This window comes from Panthera tigris, chromosome C1 (genome assembly GCF_018350195.1).
Source record: "Panthera tigris isolate Pti1 chromosome C1, P.tigris_Pti1_mat1.1, whole genome shotgun sequence".
In the NCBI taxonomy this organism is placed as follows: domain Eukaryota; kingdom Metazoa; phylum Chordata; class Mammalia; order Carnivora; family Felidae; genus Panthera; species Panthera tigris.
Genome location: NC_056667.1, coordinates 159,003,131 through 159,026,332, shown reverse-complemented (window position 1 = coordinate 159,026,332; position 23,202 = coordinate 159,003,131). Strand labels below are relative to the sequence as shown.

The 23,202-nt window shown below is 37.3% G+C and overlaps 1 protein-coding gene across 4 annotated transcripts in view; it reads left to right on the top strand.

Annotated features, from left to right (window-relative positions):
- The window catches only part of SLC25A12 (solute carrier family 25 member 12), a 127,015-nt gene extending 125,825 nt beyond the window's left edge, over nt 1-1,190 (top strand). For all 4 annotated transcript variants that reach the window (XM_042994701.1, XM_042994703.1, XM_042994700.1 and 1 more), the window contains one exon: nt 90-1,190. In XM_042994701.1, the coding sequence (XP_042850635.1) occupies nt 90-291 (202 nt within the window). In that variant the 3' untranslated portion in view covers nt 292-1,190. The remainder of the gene's footprint in view (nt 1-89) is intronic.
- Nucleotides 1,191-23,202: the final 22,012 nt, after the last annotated feature.

Sequence of the window (23,202 nt, the reverse complement as noted above, 5' to 3'; positions counted from 1 at the left end):
CATGGGTGAGGCTGAAAGTGTTCTCCCATCCTCATGTGCCATCCTCATCAGTCTTGAGCGCACTAACCATTAGCTTTTCCTATCAACAGCAAGCCCTCTGGCTCAGAACCGACACCTAAGTCACGCATCGCAGACCTTCCTCCTGCCAATCCTGATCACATCGGTGGATACAGACTGGCCACAGCCACTTTTGCTGGCATTGAAAACAAGTTTGGCCTTTATCTCCCCAAATTTAAAGCTCCTAGTGTTGCTGCGGTTCAGTCAAAGGCAGTGGCGGCGGCCGCTCAGTGATGAGACAACCACTGAGTGTGGCAAAACGGTTGCCCTGGAGAGAGGGGCCTTGAAGAGCAGCCCTGTAATGTATCCAGTCAGCTGCATGGTGCTGACTGAGCTGAGGAGTCAAACTGTTCTTTCTATATGACATATACATATATTTGTTTATAAAGTAATCATTTGCCCAGGAAAAAGCGACAACGCAGTTTCAAGCTTTAGTCTTAAGTGTTGAAATGTTTTCTAAGCCTTGGCATGAATTAGTGTTCTAGACTGCTTTGCACAGCTTGCACTTATAGTGACTGTACATATTGTACATCTTTGTACAGAGACATCTTGGCACCTCATCCCAACAAATCACGTTTATAGAATGTAATGCGGTTCTAAGTGGCTTGAAATGTACAGAATGTTTTGAAAGTGTTTTATTAAGAGTCACACACAAATAAATGTATTAAAATTAAATTCATTCTCTTATTGGTGACTTATAGAAATAAAGCATCAATATTGGATGTATTTAATTCCCAGCTCGTTTTCCATTCTGGAATAAAAAGGTATTTGCTGATAAGGAGGCATAATGAGGCCAAGTGCTTACACCATTGAATAAGAGATCCTTGGAAGATGCATGCTAGTAGATGCCAGAGGACCAGGCTGATGACTCGTGTGTGCTGATGTGTTTCCATTTGTATTTAATATGTGTATAGATTCTCCTCTGTTCATCAATCAAAAGGCATTTCCTAGACAGCTCCTCTCCTGTCAGTGGGCATACGGAAATAGGGATGTCTCCAGCATTACTGGCTTAGTTTTGCTTTCCTCTGACACAGCAAGGCAAGGGCCTAGCTTTTAAGATTAAAAGATACTTTGGCAATTTTCCTTCATATGGACATGTTTCCAATCAAAAATAAAATGCACACCAAAATGTATGCATGTAGTTGGATTTTCCTTCATAAATACTCTGATAGTGCTTTTTATTTTGATTCACTACCAGTTCCAAAGAACTCATGATCAGGAATCCCTCTCTCCCACTTCTATAAGAAAGTATTTGATTTGGAAAGGGCTCTGGGAGTGAGGGGAGGGAGGACGATAAAGAGAAGCTGTATCTTGGGATTTTTAGTGGGGTCTAGGTTCTTCCTTATGAATCCAAATACAAACTACTTATTTCAAAAGTCACTCACCTAGGATGTGATTACTAATTTAGATCTAAACATGCATCTTGACAGCCACGTCTACACTTTGCTATGCTTGTGATTTGATGTGTACGTCAGAATTTACTTTAGCAAAGTGCTTTGGGAAAACATTATTGCTGTTGCCGATAAGCCGGGATAGGAGAATGTATGCAAATATTTTCAAGGGACAAACTTGGAGATAGACCAAGTCACTTAGTATCCTACACAACAGTCATTACTTGATGGCTGACAGGTCTGTAACACAACAATAGGCACTCTCAGGCCCTCCAGCAACAAAAGACTTAGCTTTGAAAGCAAGTTATTTCCAAATGTATTCAGTTCTCATTGGAATGGAATAAATAACAATACAGTTGTTCACTATTGCCACCTGTTAAAAATACGCGAGTAGCCCATGGATGTGTTCTTACAAAAGATTCATAGAATATCTGTGCATATAATTGACCTTTGAACAACTTGGGGGCTAGTGGTACCGGCCCCCTGTGCAGTGGGAAATGGGTGTATAACTTTTGGCTCCTGAAAACTTAACTACTAATAGCTTACTATTGACCAGAAAGAAGCCTTACTGATAACATGATCAATTAGCACATATTTTATATGTATTAAATACTGTATTCTTGTAATAAAATAAGCTAAAGCAAAGAAAATGTTAAGAAAATCATAACACAGTACTGCATTGACGAAATATAAGTAGACCACACAGTTCAAACCCAAGTTGTTTGTAGGTCAACTATATAGAGTAAGATGTGAAAGTGCCCTCTTTACCCCGCTTCTCCCTTTACCACTTGCTTCCTGAGAGGTAATCACTGCTAATAGGTTAGAGTCTAAATTTGTAGTCTGTTTTTCATACATCTATATAAAGATATATGTACATATTTATATTTTAAAAACAGGATTGTGCTATGTATGTATTGTTCTGTGACTGTCGTTCACTTAATATCTTTGAGATCTTTCCATGCCAATTCATAGAGATTTATCATAATTTTTAATAGCTGCGTAGTATTCCATAGTATGGTTATAGACACTTCTAGTAAATACTCCCTTACTGACTTTTTTTTTTTTCTTTTTTTTTTTTTTTTTTACTATTGCAAGAAGTGCTGCAGTGAATGGTACACATCTTTGTACATATATTTTGAGTACATGTGCTAATATTTCATTAGTGTATTTGAAATTCGGACTGATAATTCACAAGATAATATGGGTTTTACATTGATGTCTGTATTGCCACATTGTTTTTCAAAAAGGCTTTATTGATTTACTTTCCTACTGACAGCATATAAGAATGCCTATTTCTTTGTAACCTCAGAAAAAATGGGTATTATCAGTCTTACCTTTTAGGTAAATCATGATGGGTGATCACTGTGGTTTTAATTTTTGTTTTCCTAATTACTAATGAGGTTGAATGTCTTTTCATATTTACTGGCCATTTGTATATTTTCTTATTGTGGAATATACAGAAAGTACATGAGACATATGTGTATGTATGTATATACACACATCTTTTAAAATCATAAAGTGAACACTAGTGTAACTACCCTGTCAAGAAATAGAGTATTTCTAACACCTCTGAAGTTCCCACACGATTCTCCCCTTCACACTCCTTCTCTGTTCTTTAACACCAGTCCTACTCTTCATTTCTTTATAGTTTTACACCCATATATACATCCCTAAATACAATATTTAGTTCATTTTTGAAATTTATGAGTCAAATTATAGACTTTGAGACTTCTTTTGCTAAAAATGTTTATAAGATTCATCCATGTAATTGTATGTAGCTATGCTTTGCTTATTCCATTATATGAATATATTATAATTTTCCCATTTTAGTTTGGACATCTGGGTGGTTTCTAACTTGGGGATATTACAAATAGTGGATATTTTGTATGTGTATTCTAGAGTATGCACTTTATTTAAAAAAACAATTTTTTTTAACGTGTATTTATTTTTGAGACAGAGACAGAGCATGAACGGGGGAGGGTCAGAGAGAGGGAGACACAGAATCTGAAACAGGCTCCAGGCTCTGAGCTGTCAGCACAGAGCCCGACTCGGGGCTCGAACTCACGGACCGTGAAATCATGACCTGAGCTGAAGTCGGCCGCTCAACCGACTGAGCCACCCAGGCGCCCCTAGAGTATGCACTTTAAAAAAACTTAATGTTTATTCATGAGAGAGAAGGAGAGAGTGTGTGTGAGCGGGGGAGGGGCAGAGAAAGAAAGGCAGATACAGAATCCAAAGCAGGCTCCAGGCTCAGAGCTGTCAACACAGACCCCCACATGGGGCTTGAACTCAAGAACTATGAGATCATGACCTGAGCTGAAGTCAGACACTTAATTGACTGAGCCACCCAGGCACCCCTAGAGTATGCACTTTTTTTTTTTTTTAAGTTTATTAATTTCTACACCTATCATGGGGCTCAAACTCAATACCCTGAGATCAAGTCACATGGTCCCCTAATGAAGCCAGCCAGGCACCCCTAGAGTATGCACTTTTAAAAGGATATATACCTAAGAGTAGAACCAGAGAGGCACAGGTTCGTTAGATTCTTGCCAGGTCATGCCAAACTATTTCCCAGAGATCCTTGTACTGATGTACATTCATCCAAGGGTGTATTGGCTTTTTAATTTTTACCAAGCTGCTTGATGTTATCTCATTTTGGTTTTAATTAGCATTTTCCTTATGTCAAGTGAGGCTGAACGAGCCTTTGATATGTTCATATATATTGCCACATTGTTCTTCAAAAAGACGTACTTTCCTGCTGACAGCATATGAGAATGTCAACATGTTTACTGGCTTGGTGAGTGCAGTATGTGCTAAAGTATTTTGTTAATTTTTTTCCCAATAATTTGCAGGGGATTCTTATATTTATATCCTGGATACTAGTCTTTCATGAGTTGTGCTTGCAAAATCTTTCTCTAATTTGTGGCTTGTCTTTTCAGTGTTTTTGATATATTATCATTTTAATACGTTCAAATATATTTTTACCTTACAGTTAGCATGTTTTATATTTCACTTTAAAATTATTCTTTCTCTAGGTCATGAATATGGTTGCTATTTTTTTCATAAAGGCTTTATAGTTTTGCCCCCCACATTGAGATTTTATCCTACTTGGAAATGTCTCCGGTGTGTGGTAGGAGGTGATTTTTTTGCTTCTTTATACGGGTTAGTCTGTTGTCCCAGCCCTGTTTATTGAAAAGACCTTCCTTTCCCTACTGCTTTGAAGTGCCTTCTCTGTTATCTATTGAGCGTTGGTATGTGCACACATCTACTTCCGGACTGTTTGTTTTATTGGTCTTTCCCTGTGCTTATATACACTCTCTTCGTTACCCTATCTTTAAAAAAAAGTTTTTATATATAGTACTGCAAGTCCTTTCACCTTGTTGTTCTTCAAGAGCTTGTGGCTTTTCTTGTTTCTTTGCTCTTTCATATCCATTTCAGAAACAGCTTGTGAACTTCCTCCCAAAGACTAAACAAACCAAACACACTGAGATTTTAATTGGAGTTCCAATGATTCTATAGGCCACGTGGGGAGAATTTACATCATTATACCAGACCTTCTAATCCCATTTACATGATATCTCTTATTTAAGTCTTTTTAATGTCCTAATAAAATTTTATTATCACCAAAGAGGTCTTATACATGATGTGTATATATATTCATTCCTAGGTATGTCAGATAATTTAGATGCTGTTATAAATTATATCTTTTTTAAAAAGTTGTTCCTGGTATATAGGAATATGATTTTCTCCTCACTTTTTATTTTCAAAAATTACAAACCTGAAAAGTTTGTGAAGAGATAATATAAAACTCTTTGAATGTTCTAACTAGATTCACTTATTTACATTTTTCCATGCTTTATCTTTGCAAATACAGTTATTTTTGCTGAACCATTTGAAAGTATGTTGCAGACAACATGGTGCTTCATCCCTAAGTATTTTAGCAAACATTTCCTAAAAATGAGGACATTCTGCAACCAAACAACACCATTATCACACATTTTATTTTAAAAAATTTTTTAATGTTTTTTTTTTTTTTTTTGAGAGAGAGTGTGAGTGGGGGAGGGGCAGAGAGACAGGGAGACACCGAATCCCTCAGATCCACAGAATCTGAGCTGTCAGCGCAGAGCCTGATTGCGGGGCTCAAACTCATGAACCATGAGATCATGACCTGATATGAAGTTGGATGCTCTTTAAAAATTCACAATAACTTCATAAACTGATATTCAGTCTAAATTCAAACTTTCCCAACTACTTCAGAAATGTCTTTGTTTTTCTGATGCAGAATCTAATCAGTATTGATGCATTATGGTTGGTTGTGGATCTTTAGTTTTTAATTCTGGAATAGTCCCATGCTTTTTCATTTGTTTGTTGGTCATTAACATTGTATGTAAGTCATTTGTCTTACAGAATGCCCTGCATTGATTATCTGATTGTGTCCTTGTGGTATTGTCTAACTTATCCCAATACTATAAACTAGAAGTCTAGTGGTACAGTGATTTTTCTTTGTAACAGCTTTGCTGCTGAGATACTTACGAAGTTATGTAACCTTCACCACAATCCAATTTTAGTACATTTTCTTTACCTCCCCAAATGTAAAATGTATCATTTTATATTCCCATCAATAACATATGAATGTTAGTTTTTTCACATTCTCACCAACACTTTATTGTCTTTTATTATAGTTACCCAGTGGGCATGAAATGATACACATTGTGATTTTAACATCCATTTGTTCATTGACTAATGATGTTGGGCATCTTCATGTGCTTATAGATATTGGTGTTTAAGCCTTTTACCTATTTGTAAGTTGGGGTTTGTCCTTTTATTATTAAGTTGTAAGAGTTCTTTATACATTCTGGATATGAGTCCTATATCAGATTTGCAATTGTTTTCTCCCAGTTTCTTTTCTTTTCTTTTTTTTTTTTTTTTTAATGTTTATTTATTTTTGAGACAGCGACCATGAACGGGGGAGGGTCAGAGAGAGAGGGAGACACAGAATCCGAAGCAGGCTCCAGGCTCTGAGCTGTCAGCACAGAGCCCGACGCGGGGCTTGAACTCACGGACTGTGAGATCATGACCTGAGCTGAAATCAGACGCTTAACCGACTGAGCCACCCAGGCGCCCCACCCAGTTTATTTTCTTAATGGGGTCTTTGAAATGCAAGAGTTTCTTTTTTTAATGTTTATTTTTGAGAGAGCGTGAGCAGGGGAGGGTCAAAGAGAGAAGGAGACACAGAATCCAAAGCAGGCTCCAAGCTCTGAGTTGTCAGCATAGAGCCTGATGTGGGCCTCAAGCCCATGAACCGTGATTATGACCTGAGCTGAAGTGAGATGCTTAACCAGTTGAGCCACCAGGCACCCCTGAAATGCAAGAGTTTTAAAGTCTAAGTCCAGTTTATCAATTTTTGAATTTTATGGATCATGCTTTGGTATGATCTAAGACTTCTGCCTAAACCAAGGTCGTCAAGATTTTCTACTGTGTTTTCTTTGAAAAATTATATATTTTAGCTTTCACATTTAGATCTTCGAACTATTTGGAGTTAATTTACACCAGTACTGCACTTTTTTTTTTTTAAGTTTATTTTTGAGAGAGAGGTAGGGGGGAGGGGCAGAGAGCGAGGGAGAGAGAGAATTCTAAACAGGTTCCACATTGTCAGCATGCAGTCTGATGCAGGGCTTTAACCCAAGAACTGTGAGATTCTGACCTGAGCTGAAATCAAGAGTTGGATGTTTAACCGATTAAGTCACCCAGGCACTCCAGTACCACATACTATAGCTTCATGCTTTTTTTTTTTAATTTCTTTAAATGTTTCTTTTTGAAAGAGAGAACGAGCAAGCATGTGCACAAGCAGGGAAAGGGCAGGGAGAAAGGGAGACACAGAATCTGAAGCAGGCTCCAGGCTCTGAGCTGTCAACACAGAGCCTGATGCAGGGCTTGAACCCACGAACCAGGAGATCATGACCTGAGCCGAAGTCAGACGCTTAATCGACTGAGCCATCCAGGTGCCCCTTAATGTTAAGTTTTGAAATAGGAAAGTGTAAATTCTCCAGCTTAGCTTTTTGTTTTGTTTTGTTTTGTTTTGTTTTTTTGAGAGAGAGAGAGAGAGTGAGAGTGAGGGAAGGGCAGAAAGGGAGGGAGAGAATCCCAAGCAGGCTTCATGATCAGCTCAGAGCCCAACATGCTTGATCCCAACTGGGAAATCATGACCTCAGCCGATACCAAGAGTCAGATGCTTAACCAACTGAGCCACCCAGGCACCCCTCCAGCTTTGTTCTTTTTCAAAATTATTTTGGCTGGATCTTTTGTACTTCCATATAAATTTTAGATTAGCTTGAGAGTTTCTTCAAAAAAGCCAGCTGGTTTTTTTGTTTTGTTTTGTTTTGTTTTTAGTGTTTTATTATTGAGAGAAAAAGCATGAGCCAAAGGGAGGGTCAGAGAGAGAGGCAGACAGAGGATTCAAAGCAGACTCTGTGCTGACCACAATAAGCCCATGTTGGGCTCGAACTCATGAACTGTGAGATCATGACCTGAGCTAAAGTCGGACACTCAACAGACTGAGCCACCCAGGTGCCTCCAGTTGGTATTTTGATATGAATTTTGTTGGATCTGTAAAGAAATTTGGGGTGAATTGTACCTTAACAGTCTTTACTCTTCCAATCCATGAACTTGGAATCTCTACCTATTTAGATACTTAAAAATTTCAGCTATGTTGCTTTCATTGCACAAGTCTGGTACTTCCTTGGTTAATTTATTCTTAAGTATTGTTTATGGTGCTTGTATGAATGGAATTGTTTTATTTTCAGATTGCTCACTGTTACTATATAGAAATACAACTGATTTTTCTATATTGATCTTGTATCCTATGATCTTGCTGAATTCACTTAGTTTTGGTAACTGGATTTTTTTCTATATATCTCATTTCTTTCTTTTTGTTCCTGTCTTCTTTTGCTGCTTTCTTTTGTGTAAAATATATATTTACTAGATTATTAAATAGATATTTATATTTATATCTGTAGTATATCATTTAATTTCTTTGTTTTTACTATCTTAAAAAATATTTTCTTTCTTGAGTTTTAGATTCACAGCAAAATTAAGTGGTATTATAGAGATTTTCCATATATACCCCCTATATCTCCACACATGCAGAGCCTCCCTCATTATCAACATTTCCTCCATCAGAGTGGTACATTTGTTAAACTCAGTGAACCTACATTGACACATTAGAATCATGCAAAGTCTATAGTTTACATTAGGGTTCACGCTTGGTGTATATTTTATGACTTTGAACAAATGCATAACAACATTTATCCATCATTATGGTGGCATACAGAGTATTTTCACTGCCCTGAAGATCCTCTGTGTCCCACTTACTCCTCCATCCCTTGCCCTCAACACCTGGCAATCACTGATGTTTTAATTTCCATAGTTTTGCCTTTTCCTGAATGTCATGTATTTGGAATCATGGAGTATATAGCCTTTTTCAGATTGCTTCATTAACTTAGTAATATATAATTAAGATTCCTCCATTTCTGTTCATGGCTTGAGTACTCATTTTAGTGCTAAATATTTCACTGTCTGGATATACTAAGTGTTTATCCATTTACCTATGGAGGGACATCTTGGTTGCTTCCAAGTTTGGGCAGCAATGAATAATAAAGCTGCTGTAACCATCCAGGTGCAGGGCACAAGTTTTCAGCTCCTTTGAGTAAGTACCAGGGAGCATGACTACTGGATCATATGGTAAGTGTTTATTTATTTACTGGATCAAATGGCAAGAGTATATTTATTTATTAAAAAAAAATTATATCCAACTTGGCTAATGTATAGTGTAATAGTGATTTCAAGAGTAGAATTTAGACGCTTAACTGACTGAGCCACCCAGGTGCCCCAAGATTTTTTTTTTTTTTAATTTGTGAATGTTCAGTTGTTTTAGCACCATTTGTTGAAAAGACTATCTTTGCTCCATTGTATTGCCTTTCCTCCTTTGTCAAAGATTGCTTGACTATGTGGGTTTAAATGTGGCCTCTCTCTTGTGTTCCATTGATTTTTTTTTTTTTTTTTTTGGGCAATATCATACCATCTTGACTATTATGACTGTATACTATGTTTGAAGTCAGGTGGTGTCAATCCTCTTTGTTTTTCTTCAATATTGTGTTGGCTATTTGTCTTTTGCCTCTATTAACTCTGGGATCTGTTTGATGTTACCTACAAAATAACTTACTGGGATTTCAATTGGGATTTAATTGAAATTGATCAGTCAAGGTGGGAAAAGCTGGCATTTTGACAATGTTGAGTTTTGCTATCAAACGTGGAATATCTGTTTAGTTCCTTGATTTTGTTCATCACTTTTATAGTTTTCTTCATGTAGATCTTTTTCTTATGTTGTTATATATAAATATTTAATTTTGGGCATGCTAATGTAAATGGTATGGTGTTTTTAACTTCAAATTCTACTTGTACATTGCTGGAATATGGGAAAGAAATGGACTTTTTGTACATTAATCCTGTATCCTTTAACTTTGCTATAATCACATACTAGGTCCAGGAAGGTTTTTGGTTTTGTTTTTGTTTTTTGGTTTGTTTTGTCACTTCCTTCAGATTTTCTACATAGGCAATCATGTTCATTTTCAAGCCAATAGTTTTATTCCTTCCTTCCCAATTTGTGTATCTCTTATTTCCTTTCCTTGTCTTAGTGCGTTAGCTAATACTTCCAATACGTTGAAAAGGAATGGTGAGAGGGGGCATCCTTGTCTGCTTTCTCATAATGTAAAAGCTCTTCTTCCATATTAGTGGGAAAGCTTCATGTTTCTCACCATTAAGCGGTAGGATTTTTGTAGATATTTTTTTATCAAGTTGAATAAGTTCCTTTCTAGTCCCAGTTTACAGAGTTTTATCAAGAATGAGTGTTCAAGATTTTGTCAATGCTTTTTCTGCATGTATTGATATGACCATGTGTTTTTTCTTTAGCCTATTGTGATGGATTACAATGATTTTCAAATGTTGACCAGTCTTGCATGCCTGGGATAAATCCCAATTGGTTGTGGTGTGTAATTATTATTACACATTGTTGGATTCAATTTTCTAATATTTTATTGAGGATTTTTGCATCTATGAGAGATAGTTTATAGTTCTGTTTTCTTATGTCGTTGGCTGTGGTATTAGGATAATGCTGGCCTCATAGAATGAGTTAGAAAATACTCCCTCTTCTATCTTCTGAGATTGTAGAGAAGTAGTAGAATTTCTGCCTTAAATGTTTGGTAGGATTCACCAGTGAACCCTTCTGGGTCTGGTGCTTTCTGTTTTGGAGAGTTAATTATTGATTCAATTTCTTTGATATGAACCTATTCATATTATTTCTTCTTTTGGGTGTTTTGGCAAATTGTGTCTTTCAAGGAATTAGTCCATTTCATCTAGGTTATCAAATATGTGGGCATAAAGTTTTTTGTGGTATTCCTTTATTATACTTTTAATATTCTTGGGATCTGAAGTGATGTCCCCACTTTCATTTGTTATTAGCAATAATTTCCCTTTTTAGTTTGGCTGAGCCTTATCAATATTATTGAGCTTCTTAACCAGCATTTTGGTTTCACTGATTTTTCTCTATTGATTACTTATTTTCAGTTCATTGATTTCTGCTCTAATGTTTATTTCTCTTCTAATGCTCCTTTTCTAGTTTCCTAAGGTGGAAACTTAAATTACTTTTAGATCTTTTTTCCTTTCTAATATATGTATTCAATGCTTATATTTTCTTCTAAGCCCTGCTTTTATTAACTCCCATGAGTTTTGATATGTTTTCATTTAATTCAAAATATTGTAAAATTTGAGATTTCTTTCTTGACCAATGTTATTTGAAGTATGTTGCTTAATCTCCACATATTTTGGGATTTCCAGTTGTTTTTCTGTTATTGACTTCTAGTTTAGTTACATTGTGGTCTGAGGGGATTGTGTGATTTGTTCTTTAAAAAATTTTTGTGTTTTATGACCCAGAATGTGGTCTATCTTGGTGAATGTTCCATGTGAGCTTGAGAATAATGTGTATTGTTTTTGGATAGTCTACAGATATGGATTATACCCAGTTGATTGATGGTGCTGTTGAGTTCAACAGCATCTTTACTGATTTTCTCCCTGTTGGATCTGTCCATTTCTGAGAGAGGGGTATTGAGGTCTCCAACTATTATAGTGGTTTTATGTATTTTTTTCAGTTTCACTAGTTTTAATCTCAGATGGGTGTTCTGTTAGGTGCATACACATCAAGGATTGTTGGGGGTTGTTTTGGAGAATTGACGCTTTTATCATTACATAAAATCCTTCTTGATTCCCAATAACTTGTCTTGTTTTTAAGTCTGCTCTTGTCTCAAATTAATATAGTTACTCCTGCTTTCTTTTGATTAGTGTTGGCATGGTGTATTTTTCTCCACCCATTTGCTTTTAATCTGTATGTGTCTTAATATTTAAAATGTGTTTATTATAAAGTTTAATTATTTTTGAAAGAGCGAGCAATAAACAGGGGAAGACAGGGAGAGAGAATCCCAAGATTTGAGAGAATCGCAGAGCTCAAACTCACAAACCATGAGATCATAACCCAAGCTGAAATCAACAGTTGGATGCTTAATTGACTGAGACACCGAGGCACTTTGCTAAAGTGTGTTTATTATAGACGACACATATTTGGGTCTTATTTTTTGACCAGCTATGATAGTCTACCTTTTAATTGATGAATTTTGGACCACTGATGCTCAAAGTGATTATTTATATACTTACATTAATACCTACCATATTTGTTACTGTTTTCTATTCCTTGCCCTTTTTCTTATTTTTATCTTCCATTCTTCTGCCTTTTTTGGCTTTAATTGGGCATTTCATATGATCCCATTTTATCTTTTTATAGCATACTTAAAAATTTTTTTTAATTTATTTTTTTTTAAATTTATTTTTTGAGAGAGCGAGCAGGGGAGTGGCAGAGACAGAGGGTGACACAGAATCTGAAGCAGGCTCCAGACTCTGAGCTGTCTGCACAGAGCCTGATGCGGAGCTCGAACTCACATACCAGATAATGATCTGAGCTGAAGTCAGATGTTTAACCACCTGAACCACCCAAGCGCCCATAGCATACTTTTTAAAAACTTCTTTAGTTGTTCCCCTAGAGTTTTCAATATAAACTTATAACCAATCCAAGTCCACTTTCAAGTAATATTCTACTTTATACATAGTGGGAATACCTTATAATAAAATAATCCTCATTCCTCCCTTCTGTCCCTTCATTGCTGTCATTCACTTCACTTGTACATTAGTGCGCACACACACAAGTATATATAGTTGAATATGGTGTTGCTATTTAAAAAAAAATTTTTTTTAATGTTTATCATTTTTGAGAGACAGAGAGAGATAAAGCATGAGAGGGGAAGAGGCAGAGAGAGGGAGACACAGAATCCGAAGCAGGCTCCAGGCTCTGAACTGTCAGCACAGAGCATGATGCGGGGCTCGAACTCACGAACTGTGAGATCATGACCTGAGCCAAAGTCAGATGCTCACGACTGAGCCACCCAGGCACCCCTGTTGCTATTATTTTAAACAAATTTACCTGTTACATCAATTAAGGATAAGAAACATAGTTTTAATTTTACCTTCACTATTCCTTCTCTGATGCTCTTCCTTTTTCTATGTGGAACAGTTTTTCTGACCTGTATCATTCTTTTTCTCTCTAAAGAACTTCTTTTAACATTTTTTGCAAGGTAAGTCTCCTGGCAACAAATTCCCTCAGTTTTTGTTTTGAGAAAATCTTTGTCTTCACTTTTGAAGGATAATTTCACATGCTACAGAATTCTAGGTTGGTGGTTTTTTCCCTTTCAACACTTTTAAATATTTGTCTTCTTCCTTTCATGGTTTCTGAAAAGTTGGGTATTATTCTTAAATCTTTGTTCATCTATAGGTAGGTGTTTCTCTGGCTGCTTTTAAGATTTTTTCTTTATCTTTGATTTTCTGTGGTTTTAAAACTAAATCCTAGGTGTAGGTTTTTTGGGTTTTTGTTTTTTGTTTGTTTTTGGCATTTCTTCTGCTTGATGTTCCCTAAGCTTACTGGTTCTGTGGTTTGGTATCTGACCTTAATTGAGGAAAAATTCTCAGTCATTGTTTCAAATTCTTGTTTTGTTCCTTCTATTTTTTCCTTCTGGTATTCCCATTATACACATTACAACTTCTGTAGTCATCCCAGTTTTTAGATACTTTCTTTTTTGTTTTAGAAGTTTGAGACATTTTTAAGCTCAGAGATTCTTAGCCACATCCAGTTCACTCATAAACTCATCAAAGGCATTCTTCATTTGTGTTTTGATCTCTAGCATTCCTTTTGGGTTCGTCCTTAGAATTTCCTTCTCTTTTTTTATGTTGCCCATTGTTCTTGCATGTTGTCTCCATTAGAGCCCTTAACATATTAAATCCTAGTTTTAAATTCCTGGTCTCATAATTCCAACATTCCTGCCATATCATCTAATTTTGATGTCTACTCTCTTAAAAAGTAAGTTTTCTGACTCTTAGTGAATCTTGTAATTTTTTTCTTGATAGGTGGGACAGGATGGCTAGAGTGCACCAGAGATGGGTGCTTCTCTTCCCTCAGGTAGTTAGGCTCTGGTTAATTACTTTCTTCTGAGGGCAGACCTTAAAACAGAATGCTCTAGCATACTTCAAAAGTAGTTCCTTTTCTCCTCCTCCTGCTGAAAACACAAGGGGATTATTTTTAGGTATTCACTGAGATACTAGTAGGGACTCCCGTGGTAAAACAAAAGCTGTTCCTTCCCCTAGTCTACACTTCACATGACTGGGTTCCCCTGGAGTTTTAACGGATTTTTCCACACATTGAACCTCCAGCAATTTGTCAATTGCTGTTCAGTTTTCCCTACCCTGGCACTGGTTCCCATGGATGTAATTGCTCTAGTATGTTGTGGTTTTCTATATTTGCTTGTCGGTCTAATTTTGGGGGGGCAGTGGTTTGCACTTTGACCTTACTTCCCTTATGGATCTAGGAAGAGTTGTTTGTTCAGCTTTTTACTTGCTTTTAGTACAGAGTGGCAACTTCTAAACTTCTTTTATGCAGGACTAGAAACTGGAAGTCTAGAATTCTTAGTTCAAAGTAATTTTCTTTGTCTTCATATATTCTTGTTAAAGAGACGCTTGATGCCAGTAGTGTTAACTTGTATATAACTTTTTTTTTTTTTTTTTTGGCTTCTGACAGTTTTTAGGATTGGTCCTGTAGTGTTGGTACTTTAAAATTTTCCTTTTAAAAATTCATCTGGTTCTATGCTGAATGGGCATGAGCCCTTTTTATTCCTAAAACTTTTCAGACCAAAGGAATCTGTTCCACTCTTTTGGTCTCTCTACATTTTCTCATTTATTTCCTTTCTGTTTAGGTAGATTTTGGAATTTTTGGAACTACCCCAGCATCTTTTAGTTTTCCTTGAGAGTTTCTCCATCAATACTTCTAGGTTGAGTAACAGGAGCTTCCTTGTGATCATTCTGCTGACAGCTTTGCTCTTCAGCTGTATCCCTTGACTGGCCTGTTTCTTGTTTTTTAAATTTAGTGACTGATATCCTCTTCTATGCCTTTGGGATATATTAAATACAGTTTATTCTGTGGACTTTTAAAAAAATTTGTTTGGGCCTTTCATATTCTTGGCTTTCTTGAAATATTTTGGTGATTCATAGTTGTAATTTATTTAGTTGCTCACTTTTGTGTTTGAGATTTCTTTTTGTGGATGTTGTTCTGTTTATCAAAGTCCATAATGGGAGGGGTGGGCTATGCTGCCAGGTGCATATATGCCAATATTTTGATTCTGGGTATAGACTTCTCTTCTCTTGATAAGCAAGTACCTGGTGGTGGGGGGTGGCATTGCCCTATTTCTCCTGCTCCAGTGGTTTCCCTGTTATGTTATAGTTGGGTATGGACACCCCTTCTGCCCACCACTTGGCCCATGGTTGGGGAATGGGACTTGCTTAGCTATTGTGCATCAACTCCCTAATGAATCACCCTTACCAGCAGCCATGAGCACCTTCCTGCTCTTTGTGTCGGTTGATTCTGGATTTCAACCCATTCTTTTGTGTGTAGTAGTCTTTATCTCTTTTGTGTTGCAGTTTCCTCATTTTATTTGCCATAGCTTTGATCCCAGCTTCTTTTTATCTTTCTGGCATTTTTCAAAACTTCTACTCTCTTGCTAGCCCTTAGTTTTTCAGTGCTGTAGCAGATTTTATTATTTCTCTTCTGCTTTATCACCTTATATAGAATTTAGGGTTGAGAGAGATAGATCCTGTCCTGTCTACCATCTTGATCCAATCTTACTACTACCACTTTAAGAAAACAGAAAAAAAAAAATTCTTATAGCCTTTCTTTTATTCCAGTTAACTTCCTTGAAAAGAACTAGTGTTGCAGTGGCTCCCAGGATGGTCCTCTAGTTACAAAATGTGATGTACTACTATCTGTTCACAGAAAGTACTGTTTACAAGGAGCTATTGAAATTTTAGCTCTTTGCTTCCTAACACCCACAATTTTGTGATGCACCTCTCAATACTAAAAAGCAATTCGCAGCAGTGAATACTCTTAGGGGTCATGAAATAGTACTTAGTGATAATCGATTTTATTTGCATTGAAGTATTAGAGACAATAGAACTACCTTAAAAACTCAGGATCGTAGTGACTTTTGTCCCCCCTTTTAAACAATGAAGTAGACATCCATCCTTGAACAAAAGCACTGTGGGAATGAGCACCATCTGCCAAGGGACCTAGGAGGAGTCTTGCCCACCCCTGCATCCAGACCTTGTTATGGGCTGAAGAACCAGCAAAACTGCCTCAAACCCTCTTGCTGCAGTCAGAGAAGAACTTGGAAAGTACTGTCCTAGGTGGATATGCATGGATGAGAAAGAATTTGCAAAAATCCAGACTTCCCAAGAGGAGATTCCAGCACACCATGGGAACAAAAAACCCCCCAAAACAAAAAAACAAAAAATAGGTTTGTTTAGTGTGGACTGTAAGAGGAACTTTCACATAGCCATGATGGATAGGGCTGAACTATTCAGCAGTGGCAATCCCTTCCCTGGGGTCAAGGAAAGCAGTGAGTGTCTGGCTCACTGTGAGGGGACCAGTGGTGAGGGACCTTTATGACTGGGGCGAGGGTGGTCTGGGAAAGAGCCAGATAAGACTATCAAAGGGCATCGAAGAATGCATTTCCTGTTGGCAGTGCTCAGGAACTCAGCCCACAAGCCTCTGGGAGTGATTCACCTAAGGATCATCCCACTGGGTCCATAGGCACCCAATCACCCCAAGGGCTAAACCAGCATCTCCCCTGACCCTGCAGCCAGCTGCTTGTGCACACTGGAGTGCAAACGCAACAGTAAGTCAAGTAAACACCATCAGAGAGAAACCAGAAACCTGAGCTATAGTGCCACCTTCTGAAAAATGAGAGGATTCCAGTGGGCACTGGTGAGTGGTAAGGACCAGGGAAGATATAAAAGCTTAAGAATTCTGCCATAACAGAGAGCAAGAAGAATTTATGTAGTTGGGTGTATTTATACAAAGCCCCAGAAAACTCCGAATACAACAGCACTAACAAACAGTATACTCTATCTGAAAGCATCTAGTAAAGATCTAAAGAGATATCAGCTACTTCACATGCAAAAGGAGCAAGCCAAACTACAAGGAACATGAAAAATCAAGGAAACACATCACCAAAATAAAATAATTATCCAATAACCATGCTCTCAAAGGTATGGAGTTTTGTGATCTACCTGATAAAATAAGAAATGAACTACAAGAAAACTCAGACAAGTCAATGTAATCAGAGGGGAAAAAAAAAACAACAAAATGAAATATTTATCCAAGGGACAGAGATCATAAAGAACCAAAATAATTCTGAAGCTGAAAAACTGAATGACTGAAATGAAAAATGCAACAGAGAGCATCTGAAGCAGAGTAAAAGCAAATGGAAGACAGAATAAGTGATTTAGAGGACAGAAATGTTGAAATAACACAGATCAGGAAAAAGAAAAATGAATAAAAAAGAAAGCCTATGTAATCAATAGCATTCCATCAAAACAAATATTAGAATAGCTGGGGTTCAAGAAGGAGAACAGGAAAAGGGGGCAGAAAATTTATTTGAACAAATAATGGTTGAGAATCTACCAAACCTGGGGAGAGATAGGGACATCCAAGTTCATGAAGCTAAGAGGTCACCCTATTATCTCCATGCAAGAAGACTTTCTCTAAGACACATTATAATAAAACTGTTTTAAATCAAAGATAAAGGCAGAATCCTAAAAGCAGCCAGTGGGGGGGAAAAGCCTGTAACCTACAGAGGAATCCCTGTTAGGCTATGAGTAGAGACTCGGCAGAAACTATAGGTCAGGACAGAGTAGAATCAAAGTGTTGAAAGAAAAAAATTGCCAGCCAAGAATACTCTGGCAAAGTTATACCTCAGATATGAAGAACTATTTTCACAGACAAAAACTGAGGGAGTTCATTACCACTAGATTTGCAATAAATGCTGAAAGGAGTTTTTCAATCTCAAAAAAGGCTAATCAGCAACATGATGACACAGGAAAATATACAACACACTGGTAAAAGTGTTATATATGCAGTTTATGTATATACAATCAGAAAACTCTAATTCTGTAATAAGTTTGTTAACCACTTAACTGTAGTAGAAAGGTTAAAGGGGAAGAGTATTAAAAATAATTATAGCTACTTTGTTAATGAATAAACAATACAAAGAATAATGACATCAAAAATATGAAAGGAAAATGCAAAAGGATGAAGCTTTTTGTGCAACTGAAGTAGGACTTCAAAATGGACTATTTTAACTTTATTTTGAAAGAGCAAGAGTGCGAGCAGGGGAGGGGCAGAAAGAGAGGAGAGAGAGAATCCCAAGTAGGCTCTGGCTGTTAGTGTGGAGCCCAATGTGGGCCTTGAACCCACAAACTGTGAGATCCTGACTTGAGCTGAAATCAAGAGTCAGGCACTTAACCAAATGAGCCACTAGGCATCCCTAAAATGGACTTTTATCTATGAGATTTTGTTTTTTAAATATGTTTATTTTATTTTTGAGAGAGAGCACAAGCAGGGGAGGGGCACAGAGAGGGGGACAGAGGATCTGAAGCAGCCTTTGCACTGGCAGCATTGAGCTGGATGTAGGGCTTGAACTCAGGAACTACCTGAGCTGAAGTCCAACACTCAAGTGACTGAGCCAACCAGATGCTCCTATCTATGAGACATTTTATGTAAGCCTCATGGTAACCACAAATAAAAACCTAGAACAGATTCACAAAAGATTCAGAAAGGGGAAAAAGAACATATCACTGTGAAAAGTCACCAATAAAGGTAGGCAGAAACAGAGGGAAAAAAAAATGGAAATACAAAACTGGAAACCAATTAATAAGATGGCATTAGTAAGTCCTTACGTATCAGTAATAACTGTAAATATAAATGGGTTGAATTCACTAACAAAAGGCACAGAGTAGCTGGAGGGATTAAAAAAAAAAACAAACCCAACTATATGCTGCCTACTAGAGACTCACTTCAGTTTGAAGGACACACAAGCTCAAAGTTGCAGGATAAAAGTCAGCCTACAGAATCAGCTGCATTTCTATACACTAACGGTGAAACATATAAATAAACAAATCCACTTACAATAGCATCAAAAACAACAAAATACTTAAGGAATAAATTTAACCAAGGAAGTGAAAGATCTGTACAATGAAAACTACAAGACCCTGATGAAAGAAAGTGAGTCAAACAAACAGAAATCCCATGCTCATAGATCAAAAGAATTAACATTGTTTAAATGTCCATACTCCCCAAAGCCATCTACAGCTTCAACACAATCTCTATCAAAATTCCAATGGCCTTTTTCAAGACCTAGAAAAACCAATCCTAAAATTTGAAACCCTGACTAGCCAAAGCAATCCAGAGAAGAAAGAAACCAGAGGAATCTCATTTCTTTATTTCAAATTATACTACAAAGCTAGAGTTAAAATAGTAGGATACTGACATTAAAAAAAAAAAAAGGACACACAGGCCAATGGAACAGAATGAAGAGCCCAGACATAAATCCCTACCTGCAGAGTTAACTATTATTTGACAAGGGAGCTAAGAACACTCAATCAGAAAAGAACTTCAACAAATGGTGTTGGGAAAGGTGGATAATCACATGTAGAAAAATGAAATTGAACCCTTATAGCACTTACAAAAATTAACTCAAAATGGATTAAAGACTTAAACATAAGGTCTGATACTGTAAAACTCCTAGAAAAAAACAAAGGGAAGAAGCTCCTTCATATTGGTCTGTGCAATGATATTTTGGATATGACCCCAAAAGCACAAGCAACAGAAGCAAAAATCAACAAGTAGGACTGCATCAAACAAAAAGGCTTCTGCACAGCAAACAAAAGTTAAAAAAATGAAAAGGCAATCTATGGAATGGGAGACAACATTTGCAAATCATTTATCCAATAAGAAGTTAATATCCAGGGGCGCCTGGGTGGCTCAGTCGGTTGAGCGTCCGACTTCGACTCAGGTCATGATCTCGCGGTTGAGGAGTTCAAGCCCCACGTCGGGCTCTGTGCTGACAGCTCAGAGCCTGGAGCCTGCTTCAATTTCTGTGTCTCCCTCTCGATCTGCCCCTCCCCCACTCATGCTCTGTCTCTCTCTGTCTCAAAAATAATTATAAACATTAAAAAAAAAAAAAAAAGAATTTAAAGAAGTTAATATCCAAAATATATAAAGAACTCCTACAACTCAATGACAAAACCCCAAATGATCCAATTAAAAAACAGGCATAGGAAATAGACATTTTTCCAAAGAAGACATATATATGGCCAACAGGTCATGAAAAGGTGTTCAACATCACTAATCATTAGGGAAAATCAAATCAAACCACAATGAGATACCACTTCATACCTATTAGAATGGCTATCATTGAGAAGACGAGATAAGTGTTGGTGAGGACGTGAGGATAAAGAAACCCTTGTATAACTGTTGGTAGGAATGTAAACTGGTGTAGCTACAATGGGAAAAAAGTAGGGAGGCTCCTCAAAAAAATTAAAAATAGAACTACCGTTTATGATCCAACAATTCCACTTCTGGATATATATCCAAAGGAAATGAAAAAAAGGATTTTGAAGAGATATATGCACTTCTATGTTTACTGCAGCACTGTTCCAATAGCCAAGATATGGAAACAACCTTAATTGTCCTTCAACAGATGAATGGATGCAGAAGTTATGGTACACACACACACAGCAATATTATTCAGCCATGAGAAAGAAGAAAATCCTGCCATTTGTAACAACATGGATGGACACTTGAAGGCATTAATACTAAGTGAGGTGAGTCAGACACAAAGACGAATACTGTATGATATTCCTTATAGGCAGAATCTTTTAAAAAAGCCAAACTCAAAAGCAGACAGTAGATTGGTGGTTATCAGAGGCTGGGGGGTGAGATACTTGGGGATATACTACTTAAGGGTACAAACTTGGAGATGTAATGCACAGCACAGTGATTATAGGCAGTACCATATTATAAACTTCAAAGTTGCTAAGCAATTAGATCTTAATTGTTCCCACCACAAAAAAAAAAAAATGTAATTATGTGACATGAAAGAGGTATTAGCTAACACTTTTTCATGCTAAATGGCTGTTTATATAAGTATATAAAATAAACACGTTGGACACCTTACACAATCTTACATCTTAATTATGCCTAAAAATTAAAAACAACAACAACAACAAACTACTCAATTGACTTTAAGAGAAAAGGCCCAGCACTGCCCTTAGGTGCCTCATTTTAGAGGATATCTTCAAAATCTATGCCTACACCCTCCTATAGCTGTGCCCCTGCAGGGCCAATAGGATATCCCCACCTCGAGCCCATCTTATTCCTTTATAAGATCATGTTCAAGGTACCTGGGACTCAAATTTTCTCCCTGAACAGCTCAGCTTCCAGAGCCTGCATGAGCTTCTTCAACCAGGTCCATCTTCCCTAAAATGCACCTATAAATCTAAAGGGTAGTCAAGAAGTGCCTGTGGTTTTCCAGTGGTTCAAAATTTAGGCATGTGGGCTGAAGAATTCACAAGAGTTCCTTGGAGGCTCATCATTCACAGAACAGGTGGAAGAGGAGGAGAGGAATGGGCTGTGGGCTGGTTCTCCTCTGGCTGCTACATTTTGAGGTGGAATTCTGAAAATTCTAAAATCCAAGCTATATGTACATGCTATGAACATAATTTAATAGCTTGTTTTTATAACAGTGAAATCTTCTGACCTACTGCTTCAAGGCCTGTAAATGTTAGGGGGAGGGCCTACAGAGGAGAAAAGTAGTGACTGCTAAATGGGTTTTAGGTACAGTCCTTGCTAACAGAGATGCCATAAGGGATGTCACACGATGGCTCAGCTATCAAGTCACAGCTACTGCCATCATCCTCAGCCAGTGGAAACTTACTTTGTAGGTTCCTAGAAGCCAGAAAACTAATCTTAATTCCTCTCTCTTACAGAGTTGTTTTTTTGTTTTTTTTTTAAATATAGTCTTCTAAACATGTAGCTAGTACGTAGGCTTATCTGGATAAAAAACTGACTTGTTGATTGGCCAAGATCATAAAGGCAGTGTAGTGTGGTGCTTAAGAACACAGCTCTAAAATCAGACTGTTTAGGTTTAGTTCGTAGATTGTGAATCACTTAATGTCCCAAAGCCCAGTGATATTCTGGACCTGGCTTGTACCAGCTGAAGGAGAACCCCATTATATGCGCATGTTCCCAATTCCATATTCAGTGATATCACATTGATAGTTTGCTATTTATTGGCCGTGGTGGGGGCGTTTGTACCATTGGAAACTGGCTATAAATCAGGCCCACAGAAATTGGTTCAAATTAGTTTGTTTTTGTGTATTAGTAATCATAATAGTTCCCATATTATAGGAAGCTAGGATAAATAAGAGTATGTGTCATATATAATCATTTAGCAAATGCTCAATAAATGCTACCAGTTATTAATAAATACATGGTCAGAATGCACAAAGGCCAGTTCTTTGTAAAGCAGAGGAAACTTTGGAAACAAGAAATATACAGTTCCATTAAGTATGAAGAGTTAGTGGAAGATCTTTTGAGTGTTTCTTCCCCATTCTTTTTCTTTTTTCAACGTTTTTTATTTTTATTTTTGGGACAGAGAGAGACAGAGCATGAACTGGGGAGGGGCAGAGAGAGAGGGAGACACAGAATCGGAAACAGGCTCCAGGCTCCGAGCCATCAGCCCAGAGCCTGATGCGGGGCTCGAACTCACGGACCGCGAGATCGTGACCTGGCTGAAGTCGGACGCTTAACCGACTGCGCCACCCAGGCACCCCTTCCCCATTCTTTTTCTTTGAAACTTACTCCATTCTGGTTTTGCGGTCTCTTTCAGTAGAGGAAGCAAGGGGAGGGGAGAAGGATTAGAAGGGAATCCTAACGGGTCAATCCAGAAAGCCTTGTGTGGTAAAGCAGAGACCTCTGAACTTGTACAAGCTTGTCTTTAAGCTCTAACAGCAAAGAGATAAAGTGTATAAACTTGTAAGTGCTACTGAAGAGCAGTTATTGAACCTGTTAAAGGCTATTTACTCATCACGTACCATAATAGCAATGCCTCATATTTGTATCTTTTTTTTTTTTTGTATAATTCTTCATTTTCACACAGATTCTGGTTTAATTCTGTAACAGCCCTGTGAAGCAGCAGATGTAGAAATAAGCTTA